At 39.4% G+C, this 15,816-nt stretch overlaps 1 protein-coding gene across 1 annotated transcript in view; it reads left to right on the top strand.

The window, feature by feature from the left end:
• The window catches only part of GLB1 (galactosidase beta 1), a 40,660-nt gene extending 36,092 nt beyond the window's left edge, over positions 1-4,568 (top strand). Inside the window, exon 16 of the mRNA XM_064671185.1 lies at positions 3,165-4,568. Coding sequence (XP_064527255.1) covers positions 3,165-3,425 — 261 coding nt within the window. The 3' untranslated portion in view covers positions 3,426-4,568. The remainder of the gene's footprint in view (positions 1-3,164) is intronic.
• The last annotated feature ends 11,248 nt before the right edge of the window (positions 4,569-15,816 follow it).

The following is a 15,816-nucleotide window of genomic DNA, read 5'->3' as shown; positions in this document are numbered from 1 at the left end:
AGGGAAGTACCTGTGACAGTGTTAGGTAGCAAAACTGTTCCTCTCTGGAACAATTAATTTACTGCTATTAAAATAAAGGAAAGGAAATAAAAAAGAAGGAAAAGGAGTTGCTGTTGATCTGTCTTATCTACCAGTATTGTAGTGATTAAAGTACTTCACAATATGCAGAAGACTGTGGTTCATTGCAGGCGCTTAGTGTTGCTGGCACTGAGCTTGGATGAGGAAGTCTGACTTGGTCCCTGTTCCTGCATATATGTGCATGTCTCAGTCACTGAATAGAATTTAAAAATAGCTTTTTTTGCATGGCAACTGGAATCTGAGACTTTTTCAGTAAATTCTGTGACCCCATTGGTTATAAATCTTCTTTAGGAAGCGTGGTGGCCATACCTGCCTATTGGCTAATTCATATATGAAATGGCAGATTAGTCCAAGAATTCTTATGTATTGGTGAAAATCTTTTCCTCTGACCTATAGAAACCTTTGTTTTACATAGTTTGTATACCCTCTAAAGCAGTCATGGTGAGAGATCCCAGATGAACTGTAAGTCGAGCTGATGAATTGATCCTTCAAGCTTTACATGGATTGGTCCAGAGTTTTAAATAAGATATCCTGGAGTAATAAGATTGACGTGATTCTGGGTGTGGAAACTGAGACTTCCAGGTAACTTTAGCAATGAACAAATACCTTTAAGGCAGAGGGCCTTGAGGGTATAAATTCCACTCAAGTCCTTTTGTATCTGGGCCTTAATTCCTTGAGCGGCACTATATAAATTGCTGATGCCAAAGTGTGGAGAGGGATTCTTAATAGGGGTTAAAACTCACGTATTTGAGATGTTGGAAAACCATGGAAGCAACACTTATCAAGGAAACTTATAGTCCTAATGATGGTTCTGCCTTTGCATACTAAGGCAAGGAATATAGCATGGTGGATGGCCTGGAAGGAAGGGTTGCAGCCTTAAGAGTCATGCCCTATTGTTGTAGCTTGCTTGTCTTCAGTGGGTTTTAAGCCCTTAACTAGTAATAAAACCTCCTCCACCTTCCCTTGAAGAATCACGATGCCCTTGAGCAAACATGCTGAATGTATGGTTAGATTTATTGGACCTTTCTTTTTCCTCAACAGAAAATAGGATTTGGAGTCAGGACTGTTTTTGATTTATGTGGAATTGTGGGATGTAGTTGCTTTCCCTGCTAAGGGAAATCTTGCTACTGAAGATACAGTTTCTCCCTCTTTTATTTTGTCTAAGACATTTTCATTGGTAGTGTATATAGTGTCATAATTTGCTGGTTTGTGGCACACAAATTCCTGAGTGTGGGCAGTGTTTAGAAACTTCAGTGTTAATAAAGACAATTTGGAATTGAGAAATTTAAGTTTATAGCTTTACTGCAAAAATGCGTTGCAACCAGTGGCTGATAAAGATCAGAAACAGAGACCTGTCTGATCATACCACCAGCATTTGAACTACAATGCAGTTGATTCCTGCAATAAACACCTACTTCCCACAGGTTTACTGTCAGTGTCTGTAGGAGGAGGTCTACTGTCTGTTTAGTGGGTGCACTAATTAATCTGGGGGGGGTGGAGTTGGCATTAATGCTATGTTGTCTTCTAAAACTACTACAGCAGCAAAGTAGAGAGTTTGAATAAAGATAAACTTGATTAAAGAAAAAAATTTTGAGGTCAAAGTTTATTAACACCTTGGCAGAATGATGCAAGATAGGATCTTATACCACGGAAGTGGATACAGAGCTGAAATAACTGAACTGCATTTGCAAATGTACTGGCTCCTTAAAAGCTTCTCTTGCATGTTTCATAAAATTTGTTTTCATAAATACTTGGAAAAGGAAACACAAGAAAGATACCTCTCAAACAGCCCTGAACAGCAATACTCACCATGTTACAATTGTGCCTCTATAAATCCTTTTAAAATATTTTTCTGATTTCAGTTATTCCAGAAAACTTTAGAAATTACTTGAATTCAGTAAAAGTCCTTTCTTTCCACTGATTCAATTTTATTATTTTTATCAATGCACATCAATGCTATGAGTTAGTTTGTTTTTCCTCTATATTTTGATTACCAAAGACCAAAGCAAAAGGAGAAAACACAGATGCAGTTATCTGTTCCCATCCCTTTTCTTGAAGCTTAAATCTTGTTTGACATACAGTGAAAAGACACTTTGAAGGAGTAAAAGCAAATTATTTATCCAAATCAGTTGTATGTTCTCCCTTCTATCTTGTTTAATAAGCAAAACTCAACTGAACTCAGCAGGAGTCAGTTTACAGTTTTACTAAACATTCTGCATCTCGCCAATTTATAGACTTTTGGAAAAATCTGCATTTATGTCACTTTGGTGTGTCTGGTTTGTGGTGTATAAATGATTGGCTTGACTTTTTTCTTTTTCTCCTTGCCCATTTTTTTAAATCTTTTGAACTTAAGGTATTAATGACGTTAGGACAATATTTTGAACTAGGGGTTCTGACCACCTCAACTATAAAAAGCAATTTAAGGAGATTTTATGCCAAGTTAACCACAATTTCATTTAACCTAATACTAGCAGACCCCCAAAGATTTTAATGATTGTCTGTAACCGCAGCAAAATACAGTACTTTCTTGCAGTGTGATTTCACAAGTACTTTTGTTGACTTAAGTATAAGAGACATCTGAGTTTCATGTGTCTAGACAAGCTATAGCTTTTCCATGAAATCACAGAAACAGAAAAGGACTACCAAGGTAGTGTAGTCTTACACTTGTACAGAGAGCCACAACAGAACTAGTATCTGCATTTTTCTTCTGTGAGTTTTTTCTCCTTTTAACAATCAGCTTCAAGCAAATACAATTTTCAGGTTTGTTTTGATCTTAAACTTGGTGCAAAATTCAGTGCGAGGAACCTGCAATTGTTTTCCTAAGTATTGTCATATTTGGAATTGCTGCAGTATTTGACCACTTTCTTTTTAAATATTAATGATAGCTTTAACTGCTCAGGGAATTTAGATTCTTTTGACTGTCTTTAGCATTTTCTCAAACAGATTTTCTGTCCTTGTGTTCTATCAAACTGAAAGATGAAGGAAATTCAATTACTATATGAAGAGCGTTATACTCAAAGCTATTTTGTCATTTGATCTCTGACAAATTATTAAAATGTTGTTGTTTTTTCTTTCTCTCTTAACAGGGGCAAATTTGGATCAATGGCTTTAATCTTGGTCGCTACTGGCCAGCCCGTGGTCCTCAGTTGACCCTTTATGTTCCAAGGAATGTACTTGTTTCATCGGTGCCAAACAACATAACAGTCTTGGAGCTGGAGAGTTCTCCTTGCAGCACTCAGGCGTGCGAAATAGAATTTGTAGATGAACCTAATATCAATGCAACCACACAATATGAAAGTTATGACCACCAGCTCTTCGTTAGAGACATGTGGCTGACCCATCTATAATGATTTGAGTGTTTCTGTGTCTTTCCCCCACTTTGCTTCCCTTTCCATCAAATCATACTGATTTGACACCAAGTCTTTAAAAAAAGGGAAGTTGCTTTGCTGAGGCAACTTTTTAAATTCTTCAAAGACTTTTTTTTTAAATCTCTCAGAGGTAAATATTGAAGTTCTTTCTAAAAATAAAAGCTGCAACTTTAACATTTGTCTTGGACTGTGAAATTGAACTCAACTGGAAGGTAATGTTTGCATCAGTCTAGTAAAAATGTACACTGCTTGCACTGCAGTAACCTTCTGACACTTTTATTTTTTTACTGTGTTTTGCAACTAGAGAGGAGCCTACAAAAGGGGTGCACAGCCCCTGCTGGCTTACTGGTTTCACTTGTGGGACTGGTAGTTCAGAGCTGCCAACAGACAAGACACTTTTAAGCTTCTTTTATCACCTGGTTAGTATCAACTTTGTTTTAGTCTGATTGGGCTCACTGCCAGCATTGAGTGGACCTCATTTTTTTTTATGACCTCTGTACAAGTGACTTTGGGAAAATTTTAGTTGGTTTCTTATGGGAGCTGGTCCAAACAGCAGTAAAATGGAGAGGGACCTTATAGTCTGCATCTGTCCCCTCTTAGAAAGCCAGTTTACTGCTTCTATTCTGCTATCCCTGAAAACTTAAAGTAAATTGAGAAGTACAATGACATATGAAAAATTTAGGCTGTTTTGGTTGGCCTCTAACTAACCTGTAGGTTTAAAATGAGCCATTTTTCCTCTAATATATCCTTTTTATGTTTATTTTCTTTTTTTTTTTTCCTAATGGACATGGAGTACCTGCTTTTTATAGACCAGCACCTTGGAAGTGGAATGTTTTGAGTTAAAGAATTTTATTTCTCTTTAGTTATCTGTTTTGTTCCAGTAAACTGATGGTCTTTGTAAGTGCCTGATATTTGCAAAGGTGCACAAACTCTGTCAGTACAGCTGACTTTCTAGAGCAGACAGAATGTTCTTTTTGATTCCTATGGTTTTGATGTCAGTCATGCAAACTCCTTGGTGATATTTAAACAACAGAATATGATGGAATCAAGTATTTTCATAATCAGTGGTTTCTTACTTTGATTTTTGTCTGACATTATTAAAATGGTTCTTTAAAGATTAAATTTTTCCTCTGTGTGTTTGAGAAGGAAAAAAGGGAGGAGGAAGAATTATTAGCAGTACTAAGGAAGAAATGAGGTTGTAAAGTCTCTACGGATGAGGAGTTATTCGTGTTGACATCTTATTTATTTTCTGTGTTATGAAGATGTGTACAAAGTAAACAAAATGAAGTAGCTGTGATGGGCTGAGTGGACACTGAAGGTGCCACTGTTTTCTTGGATGACCAATGCAAAAACCTGACTATTTCTTCTCAGCTGATAAGGATCAATACTGTCACCAGAGAAGGCGGTGAAAAGGAGCTTCAGTATCTGCTTCAGGTCTGCTACGTGTTTGACGTGTTTGATGGGTTTTCAGAACAGACTGATGTGGTTCACCCGAGACAGAGCTTGTACTTGTAATTTCTCACCTCAAATGCCAGTTCTAATGATTGAGGACTGTGTGTTCAGTACCAAACACACTTCATTCTTGGAATAAAGTGGTCTGCACTGACCCTAGAATTGCCTTTTTTGGTGTTCAAAGGCAGTTACAGAATTGCCTTTTTAGTGTTAAAAAACGGCAGTTGCACGCAATTTTTCTTTTGTGGCACCATCCCTATGGAGACCCTGGAACATGCTCTGTGTGCAGTTAATTGTTAAGAATTAATTACCTCAGAGCCAGGCTTTGAAGGTAAGGAATGAAACAGAATTAGTTGCAAATTAGTTATGGGTTTTGTGGCTCAAAGTGTTGTTAGAAAGCAAGGCATTACTTTATTTGCAGCACTGGGAGTGTATGTGGCCGACAAAACTCCTGCCTCTGCACAGACACCAATACACCACTTTTTCACCTATTCATACATTTTTAACAAACAAATTAATATTCATTGGTTCTTAATTACAGAATTCTCTTTCATTAGTTAGTATTCTACCTTCTATTGCTTATTAATTTCCCACTTTCTATGCTAATTAAGTCAACTTCTTTAGTCTTTTTAGTATCCTTCTCCTCTGGTAGGGACCTTCCGGCACGTATACTGAATTATTTGTTTATTCTTTTCTTTATCTGCTGGTTTCTGCAAAATGTCTTTATAGGTCATTCCAGATGTCCAGCTTCAACAGCACATCTTTCTCAGGCTTTGTTCACTGGACCATATCAAAGTTAGTGTAACAAAACTTAAAGTTTTAGTACTTTTCCCAAGCTACGTTCTCACAAAAGTAGCTCATAACAATTTTTCGCTAAACACTGGGTAAAAATGATTTAAGGCCTAACACAGCATCTATGATTAATTAAAACAACTAATCAAAAGGTTAATTAAAGTTATTAAAAATTAGAAAAGTTATTTCCAACTGTGTGCAGAATGACACATTTATGTATTATTTCTACAACAGTTCAGTGCTTTACAGCCAGGAGTATTTTTATTTTTCTGGCAGTTAGTGCTGTGAGGAGAGCAGAATTTTGGTTTTCACTCCATTTTGCTTTACATTGTACTTGTGAAAACGTAGTGTATCCATGAAACTTCACTTGTTGCCATAACTGTGTAGTATTGCAAGTAAAAAGGTTTTGTGTGAATAATAACAAACACACCTCTGATTAGATCTAAGAATAACAATAACAGCATGGAAAGAATGGGTTTAAAGTTTTTCAAGTAGGGCTCTAGACTGCTTCATTGACACACCTGCCTATTTACTGCTTTCAGTGAAGTGGTCTTCTGTCTACAGAAAAGACCTGAGAGTTGTGGCCCTGATTCCTAATCGTGGTCTACCTACATGAAACACTGCTAGAGATTGTATTTGACTGTGCAGAAGAGAGGTCCCTGTGACAAAGGAGCCTCAGACTATATAGCACTACTAAGAAGAACCTTTGCCAGTTACTGCTGCTTTACCCAAGGGTGTGTCTGTATGTGCTGTAGCAGGGTGTTCTACCCTGCCCGTGCTGCACACAGGGTCACTGTGCCCACACACTGCTGCTACTACGTGGCTGGGACTTATCCTGTGTTTCCTAGCCTTGGCATGCAGTCCTGCTGGGACTGAGTATGTGACACAAAACGGGACAGCGTGGCATTTGCTCCTTTGCAGTCTCAGGCAGGTCAGTTTTTCTAACCTATCCTCAGATGGGTTCTGTCAGCCACGTCCGAGATGGAAGTGAAATCAGAATGAAACCTTCTGACTGAGGGAAAATGCATAAGAGGGGCTGTGGGGAGTTACCTGGTTCACCTTGACCCAGTGGGCAAGGCACTGGTGCGTCTAGTTTTAGTTTGTTTTTGAAAGGCGTGGTGTGAAAGCACTGTCAGATCCCTGGCTAGTATCTGTGGTGTAGTTGTATGAACTATTCCATATGCTGAAGTTCAGCGGGATGGTCTGTGTGGTGGAGCCAGCTGCCTCCTGAAGGCCTGGGAAGAAGGAATGTTCCTAATACTAAAACTGTGGGTCCTCAAATCCTCCCTGCTGCATCTCCTTGGGAAGGTGCAAGTGCTTTGCTGACACAGCAGTTGAGTAATGAGCACAGCATTCTCTGATTTTGGTGGTCAGTGCAAACCCGGTATTTAGTCAGAATCAGTCTGTAAAAAGCAGGTTTTATACTGGTGCCATCTGGAGGGTATGTGGATCCTTGCAATTCTGTAGGGGCGTGTAAAGTTTAGCTGTAGGGGCTCAGCACAGATGTTGTTTGTTTTTTTTTTCAACCCTGGAGTGGGGTTTGTAAGCTTAGACTGTAATCCTGCCTGAGCATGAATGAAGGCCTTTAAATGTGATTATTTGGGATGAATGAGCAAAGAGAAGAACATGCACTGGTGAATAATGTGCACTATATAGTTGAATTGTATTTCTTAACCTAGGTGCAAGGCTACTCTATCCCTTACGTTCATAATGTTGCTATGTCAGATGTTCAAAAATAGCAATTACAGAAGAACAATACTGTGGTTTACAGTGTGCTCTGAAGGAGGTGATACTGTATTTTACAGGCTGAGAAAGCATCCTCTTAACTAAACCCTAAGTTTGGATGGCAAGGAGAAGGAATCAGCTCTGTTTGGATGGACTTTGTCCCTTTGATATAATCAGATGGCTGACTCCAGACTATTGCAGTCCCTTTGTTTCTCATTTTGGATATCCTAAAATCACTGGGGATAACAGCACCTCTGTGTGTGTAAAATGGATATTCTGACGCTTTTCCTAGGATACCTTTCCTAAAAATCCATCTGTATCTGAGCAAGTAGTTCACAGTGCTGACAGATCCTAACCTGAGCCTCTGGCAGCAGCTTGGTTATTTACTAACCATTTCTGTCTGTACCCGCAGGGAAGCTACTTGAGAATGTTTTCTGTTACATGAGTTTGCAGTCACTCATCATCTTCCCTTTTTTCACTTGCAAATGCTCTAACATGACTTCCCAAAGGAGCTGCTGAAAGATTTGCAGTCCCCATATTTTCTCTTTAATCTGTTCTTGTATGTCTTTTCCAGACTGTGAACATCATTTTAACAGATAATACAAGATGAAAGGTTTGCGAGAGGTGATCTAGCCCTTTGCCCCTCTAACCTAAGGAAACATCATTTGTGTCTTGAATATTATTCCCAATGTGTTTGTTTAACCTATTCTTCAAGATTTCTTATGATGGCCACTCCAGTCTATCCTAGGCAAATTATTCCAGTGAGTACTGTTGGGAAACTTGTCAACAACTAACTGAAGTCTTCATTGCTGTATGTAAGGCAGTTATCACTTGCACTATCCAAAGCCAACACAAAGCATATATTTGTGCTCTGAGGCTGTTTTGTGCCCTCTCTATTACGCTTTTATCTCCCTCTGGACTGGATTTGCAGAGTAACACAGGTGCAGAGTAACAGAGACAAGACATGGCAAGGATGTGAAAGGGTGACCAGCTCCTGAATAACTTGGTCCCAGTGCTACAGCAGCATTTTTTGAAAGAAATGACCGAGTTACAAGAAAGTTATCTTGCAGGCTGGGATTTAAAAACATGGCAGTTAACCCCAAGGTCCTGGCTGGCAGATCAGGTGACAAAAGGAACTGGAAGCTACAAAAGAATAGGGTCTCTTTTAAAGGTTCTTCAATGAGAAGGCAAAACTGGGCAGGAAGAGATTATCCTGGAACTCGATGCCAAGGGCTGAATGGAAAAATGTTGGAAACGTATGTCACAGGGATCTCTGTTATGCTTTTGCTGAATAAAGTGTGTATGTTTAAAAATCCCTTTTCAGAAGATATTCCCTGTTGCTTGTTATGTTATTAAATACGGGAGCAATGAACTTCCCCAGTTCTGGGGGAAGTCTTGAAATTGTGTGTCACCTCAAGAAGTTTCACAGAACCAGTGCTTATTTCAGGCCCTTGGTCATGCAGTCCCCTTTCAGTAGGATATATGGTCTTGATGGCCAAGAAATTGGGAAAGTATTTACTAATTCGTGTTTTGGGCTTTAGCACATACACCTGTCCCTCAGGAGGCAAGTATATATAGAACTCCCAAGCCAGGGTCTTAGGAAGGTCCCACTTCTAACTCTGCAGAGGTGTAATGGCAAGCACAATCTGGCTCGTGAGACTCCCCAGCACACGTTCACAGCAGACGCTGTGCAAGCATCGCAATAAGATTGTGATCTTGCACTTTGGTGGTGTGCCTACAGCTGCATGCCTAAAATTTAGCCTTTAAAAATTGTGAGGGGAAAGAAGAGGGGGAAAAAAAGACTCCTTAATGGACGTGGGATTTGAGTTTGAAACTATAGCAGAATGGGCCTTTGTTAAGTAGAGCGGACCTGTTGAATACCAATGCAAATCCAGTAGAAAAATGCAGCCAATATCTACGGTCTGAAAGGATTTTCCGGTTAAGTTTCCTTCTTCATTGTAAGTATATGCACTAGTTTTATTAAACTTGGTGCTTCTGTAGAGCTCATGCTTCTATACTAATATTAACTGAGCATTTTCAGTCTTTTCTGTGGTTGTGGGCCAGAGGATGGATCTGAGCACAGTGTGGGCAAATGCCTCACAATTGAGGGTCATGCCTCTGATGCTGTAGCTAAGAAATTTTTCTTCTCTGTTTCCTGTTTTTTTCTTAACTCTTACTGATTCTTCCTCTTGTAGTAGGAAAGTTTTATGTGTAGAGAAATTTTAAAAATTTCCTTCAATGTGTTTTTGTTTGTCTGAGATGGAGTTAATCTCCAATCCACTGCTAGTTTGCAAACTGGATAAAAATGCCTGCCTGTGCTTCCAGCTGTCTCCTTTCTTCCAAATCCCATTCAGAGGTTCGGTTTTGCAAGTTCCACCAGTCTTCATCAGGTGTACAGAATGAACACTTTTTATGGATCTCTACTCCAAATTTAGCCAGAAGTCTCCCCTGGTTGTGTACTTGTGCAGTAGCACTTTCTGTGAAATCTGTGAATAATCTGTGAAAGCACTTGCCCTGGGAGAATGTCAAACTGCTGTGTGTTGTTTCTCATGGCTTCAGGATCTGGATATGTTCCTGTGCTATGGGTGAAGGGGCCATCTGAATCATAGGCAGAATTACTGAGGAGGAGGAAAGAGAAACCTTCCTCATGTTCTGCCTGTTGCTGAGCTTCAGACTGTAACCTTTCTCCTGTTTACTGCATATGTTGGTTGCTGTTTTCAGAGCAGATATGTATGGGATAAGACAGAAACTGCACAGAGGAAAAATTTGCACTCCTTTCTTTTCTTCTCCATGTTAAATTTTATTTCTGGGTGTTGTAACACTCTGATGTACCATCAAGGCTTTCCGAAAGACTTAAGGCTCTGAGAGATGGGTCTGAATCCTGCATGCACATATCTTCTTTCAAGCTTTTTTACTTTTTTTCCTCTCTATTTTAGGATGTGGTTTGCACTAATCATGAATAGGTAGATCTGGTGTGCTGAAGAACACAAGAACCTGATAATGAACTCAATGATTTCCTGCAAAACTCGGTCTGAGCAGTGCCTTCTGCTGTCGTGCCTTCCTATGCTGCTCTTTTGGTCCTTTGATCCAGAGCAGTATCTACTTCAAAAGCTCAAGTTAAAACAATGCAAGTCTTTGACTGTAGCCAAATATAGACACTTTCAGACCTGACTTTAAAGCACTGAGTCTGTCTAGCTCTGTTGAAATAGAAGAAAGTTCAGCAGAAACAACTAGCAGCAAGCAGCCCTTTTTTAACTTTTTCAAGTCTAACCTCTCAGGTCTGTTGGCTTTGATTCAAAGGCTTCAGAGATGGTGAAAAAAACCCCAACTTACTGCTTCTATGGATCATTTCTAATTTTCAAACTATATAATGCCGAGACAGTTGATGTTTTATTGTTAGCCAGATTTTTGACACCCCTTAATGTCTTTTAATGGGAAAAGAGGGACAGACCACATACCCCTACTACCCCAAAATTAAGCTCGTTCACCTATCCTAGGAAATAAAGATAACTTGGACAGCTATGCTGAAATCAGCCAGAAGGCTTTTTTAGGTATTTTTAGTTCTGAAAAACCCAGTCTGTGCAAAGATACTGAAAAGAGATTACAGTAGCAGACCTGATTTGGGTGAACGTTGTTTCTCCATTTCTCTAGGTACAGTAAAAAGAGCTGAAACAGGGGATGTTTAAGCACTATGGAGATATAAGCAAAAAAAGAATATTCAGTGTTACAAAACATTACTTGGATGCAAAGTCTAGTGAAGACAGAAGGGAAAGCATAATAATATGTCTGGTAAAGAGTGGGTTTGTTGGGTTTGGTTTGGGTTTGGGTTTTTTTCTCTTGTTGTTTTTTTTTTTTTTTTTTTTTTTTTGTTTTTTTGTTTGTTTTTTTTTTTTTCAAACCCAAGCAGGTTGGCAGCAGAGAGGGGAAGGAAAATAATTTCCCTTCTGGTACCTCCAGCTACAGGCTGTGGCCTTGCATCTGACTAAACTGGCAAAACTGAATGATGCTGAGATCTATAGTTTTCAGATTTCTTAGTTACAAGTGGAGAATTTTTGCATGAAAGAAAGGAGGGGAACTGGAGTAAAGATTCAGCTCCCCTGGCTGGATGTGCAAAGCAGGGAAAATACATCCAAATCCTAACAAAAAGTCTGCCTGACCACAAGACTGGGAATGTCCATAGTTCTGCTGGTACTTGCTCCCCGGCTGCTTGTCATAATCTTGTCTTCCATTTTATCCTTGCAATGCAAGGTAGAAACCATGCTGTTTCTGTCAGTCCTTGATATGCATCATCTGTTTTCAGTTGTTCACAAAATAATAAGGTTAGATGATGCCTAGTTTGGTTTCACTGTGGTTTCTGGTGAGCGAGTACCTTCTTTGGAAATCCAACCATGCTGTTATACTTGTCTTGCAAGGTGGGTGAAAGAACATTCAGGGGTTCCCAACTTTTCTCCTCTCTCTGAGTTTGTCAAGGGTTTGGTGCAGCACACAAGGATGCTTTTGTCTCAGAGGCTGAGGGCTTTGAAAATACACAGAGCTCAGCTCACATTTTTTGTTGTATTTGTTTTCGTTTTCTCATTTAACAGAGTTCTGTTTTTTCATAAAAGAATAATGGCACTGAGTTTGACTAAGGTCCATCTAGCCCTGTATCCTCTTTTGAAGTAAAGCATATCTCATCATCTCTTTTTGAGCTTCAGCACCTGAAACTTTAAGGTGAAATCTTTATCTTTGTACAAAGTTGAGCTGAAATTCAGTGCATTTAAACTCTTTTAGAAGAGACTCAGCTTTGACTGCTGACTCAGCTGCTTGCTTGCCATGACTCAGTTTGCAAAAATAACGCCGAAAAAATTCTGAAGTTCACACTCTGCAATGCAAACTGGAATACAGCAAATGAAATAACTTAAAAGCATCAGCTCTGTTCAGTAGCCTTGGGCAGTGCTCTACAGTGTATTCTAATTTGGGAGGTTGCTTGTGTGCCTTTTGATGCAAAATTGTGTTGCTGGTTTGGCTTGGAAAGAATGTTCCTGTTCTGTCTTGCAAAGTACCCTGTTTTTTCCTGTTACCTGTTTTAGTGTGTGCATGCAAATTGGTGAAACTCCCTGCTGATTACAAATGTCAAAACGTCGAGTAAATGAGGCAAGCAAGTCGAAAAGGGGTAGGGGCTTAATCTGCAAACCTTCATGATTCAGGACAATCACCCATTGACTGAGAAATGCTGGGAAGAAATTGCTCAAAACCAAAGACTTGTGTTTAGAATAATGCATTATGAAGTTGTTTTCATCTTCTGTGGAAGGAGATGAAACTTTCTGTGCTGTGAGTAAGACAGTGCATGGTTCTTGGTGTCTTGAGACAAGGCAAGAAATCTAGTAATGAATACTCAGATTTTTATCTCTATAATAATATTAACTTCCATTGCAGTGCTTTCATCTGCAAAATTACTTGTTTTACAAAGGAAGACAGAGTTTTGATTTCTATGTAGCAAATGCAAGAGTGGAATTGACTGAGATCCCTGGCAAGGCTGAAACCAGAACCTTAAAAACAGCTTGCTTTTTTTTTTTTTTTTTTTTTTTTTTTAATTAGGGAGAAGTAAAGGACAAAGGTGCTACAGTCTCTTTTGGGCATATCAGCTCTAGTCAATAGGCTGGGACATGGTTGAGCTACTTCTGCCTGGTGTAAGTCTGCAGCCCAATATGATAAGGAAGCCAGTGCAGACAGTGGAGGCCGTCTACTAAGGTGCGGGTAATAAAGCATGTCTTTTTTCTTAAACAACCACTGTCTGCATGAACACAGCTGGGGCCAGTTGTGTTCTGCTCCCCAGCCACGGTCTGTCTGAGTGGGACTGTCAGCATTTGCAGTCACAAAGGAGAAACACTTTCTTTCAAACATCACGTCTGGCTGTGGGTCTGCATGAGGTCTCCCCTACAGAGTCCTCAGCAGCTGCTGCTCTTGTTGGAGTACACTCACCTATAGGTGTGCCATTCACTGACCAGGCAGGTGTGGCTTCTGCTGTGATGGATCTCACTGATTTTTATTATTATTATTTCTTTTTTTTTTCACTGTGTTTCGTTTTGCTTTTGCCAAAGCAGTAACTTTATGGAATCTTTTGGTCTCTGGTCTAAAAAACATGGCAGATTTTTTTAGGTGTCACTTAAATTAACATTGATACTCGCTACCTATTTGCTCCATTGTTGGGCAGTATCAGCTTTTCTGCAGCTATTTCTGTACAAGTTTTTGACATTTCTAGAGCTCTTTTTACATTTTTCCAGGAACCTGGAGGCGTATACATCATACACTACATATGCAGTGAATTATGCTGGTGTGAACTTCAAGAATTGGGCATGTGCCCTCCTGAAAATTCAGGCTGCATTCAGTCATATCGTATTGTGATTGAGGTCTTCATTGTGAATCACCTTAGAGAAAAGGTGGACTTTTTTTTTTTCTGCTTATGACACAAGTAATAGTTGCTCTGCCTCTGTACACACCCATTCCTGGAATTAAAAAAAAAAAAATCATGCAAATTAAAATTCAGCAGAATCTTTGGTATCTAGTACTGACGTTGCTTTCTCAGTCTCTGATGCAAATTGCTAAATAGTTATCACTTAAAGATTGACCTTTCATAAATGTTGATGTGATGTTTGATCGCTTAAATTTTATTCACATAGTCTCTTGTGATAGTCTGTAAAATACTGCAGTCTTTTACGCTATAGAAGCAACAAAAGTTATTTGCTGGGCAAATTGTCATGAACAAAGGGCAGATTTAAAAAATAAAAAAAAAAACCAACAGCAAAAAAATCCTGCTTTTGACTGGTAGTTTTCAGCAAAAGTGGTCATCGCTTTACTGAAATTTCGCTTCTCATGCTATCTTTTTTCCTAAAATCTGGCACATTCCTATGGGTTTGTGGAATGAGCTACTGACTGAACAGTGTGGTGAATTTATTCTATCAAAGCCATTTAAGTGTGTTAAAGAAGACAAATCCTTGAGTTTTTTCTACAATTTTTGGTTACATGAGGACTTCTGATATTATTTTCCCCATCAGAATAAAATTATAACAAGAATTCAGAGCAGAAATGATGAAATATTTTATTTCGGTAATGTTGACAAGTAGGCTGTGCTTACTCTAAAATAGTTTTAGTCTAAAGCTGAAACAAAATGCATATCAAAGTCTGGGGTTAAAAGGTGTTGATCATTAGCCAGTGCAGCTGCCACCAAAAATATGCTCTTTTTGGTGTTTGGATTTTCATTGAACTATAGAAGTATTTGGGTTGGAAGGAATGTTGAAAGGTCATCTAATCAAACTCCTCTGCAATGAGCAGGGACATCTTCATAGAACTGCCTTGTCAAATGCAAAACATTCTGCCAGTGTAGTCACAAAACAGGCACCCTGCTTAGGGTGACCTCTGGGTGTGGAGGATGTGAGCTTAAGCTAGTGAGGAAATGAATGGATTGACTCCACGTGACTGTGGAGAGGAGGTTGTGGCATACACATTTATGCAAAAAATCAGAGCAGGAGCAGACAGGAGCCAGCCTCCCCATAGGGGATTTTGGAGGTTCCCTAATATTTCTGAGGAAAGGAAGCAAGTACTGGCCTGCATTATGCAAGGATGGGCTTGTGAAGCAGAACTGAAGAGAAAACAGCCAAAATCCAAACTTGCCTTTTATTTCCTTTTGTAAACTCTTCAGCCCCTTCTCTGTAGTGTTGCAGGGTTTTGTGTGACACCTCATGCTATGGGTTTCGCTCTTCTAGAAAGCATAAACAAGTTTCTTGATAGCAAAGTCAAACCTGTTCTCTGCAGCTTCTCAGCACTGTTTGTGTGCAGGGCCTGCAGACAATGTCATTGCTCCTTGCAATCAGCCAGCCTTGTTTTCTTTCTGTTCCTGGTGCTTGTGAGTGAGCAAAAAGGGCATAAGCAACAGCAAAATCCATCCTTCTTTCTCTTCTATGTGTGCTTTTTACAGCTTTCCCACATGCTTTGATAGCAGAAAAGGCAAGTCAGTCTGTTGTCGTGGTCTTACTTGTGGCAAATTTCAGTTTACTGGTCTATGAGCAAGTACAGAGATGTGTTGTGGTCTTTCTTCACTTTTATTAAGATGCTTTCGTGTTACTACTAGCTGTGTTACTACTGCTCTTTCTATTTGGGAGTGATGGTGACAGGTTAAATGTTAGGGAGGGCCTCTCTCTTCCATCTACCTACCCAAACCACAATACTTCCGTGGAGATATTTTAAGGAGTGCAAAGTTCCTATGCAAAAAAGACAAACATGCTTTTCATGCAGGGATGTCCACTCCTTGTTCCAGTCACTGTCCCAGCCACAAAAGTTTCTTCCTCAACGTGACTGCTTGGACCTTCTCGGAAAATGCTGATTAAATGCCACTGGTCTCTTCTTGAGCAGAAGAGTGCATCTA

This window comes from Pseudopipra pipra, chromosome 1, assembly GCF_036250125.1.
Source record: "Pseudopipra pipra isolate bDixPip1 chromosome 1, bDixPip1.hap1, whole genome shotgun sequence".
Lineage (NCBI taxonomy): Eukaryota > Metazoa > Chordata > Aves > Passeriformes > Pipridae > Pseudopipra > Pseudopipra pipra.
This window is presented reverse-complemented; position numbering and strand designations above follow the sequence as displayed.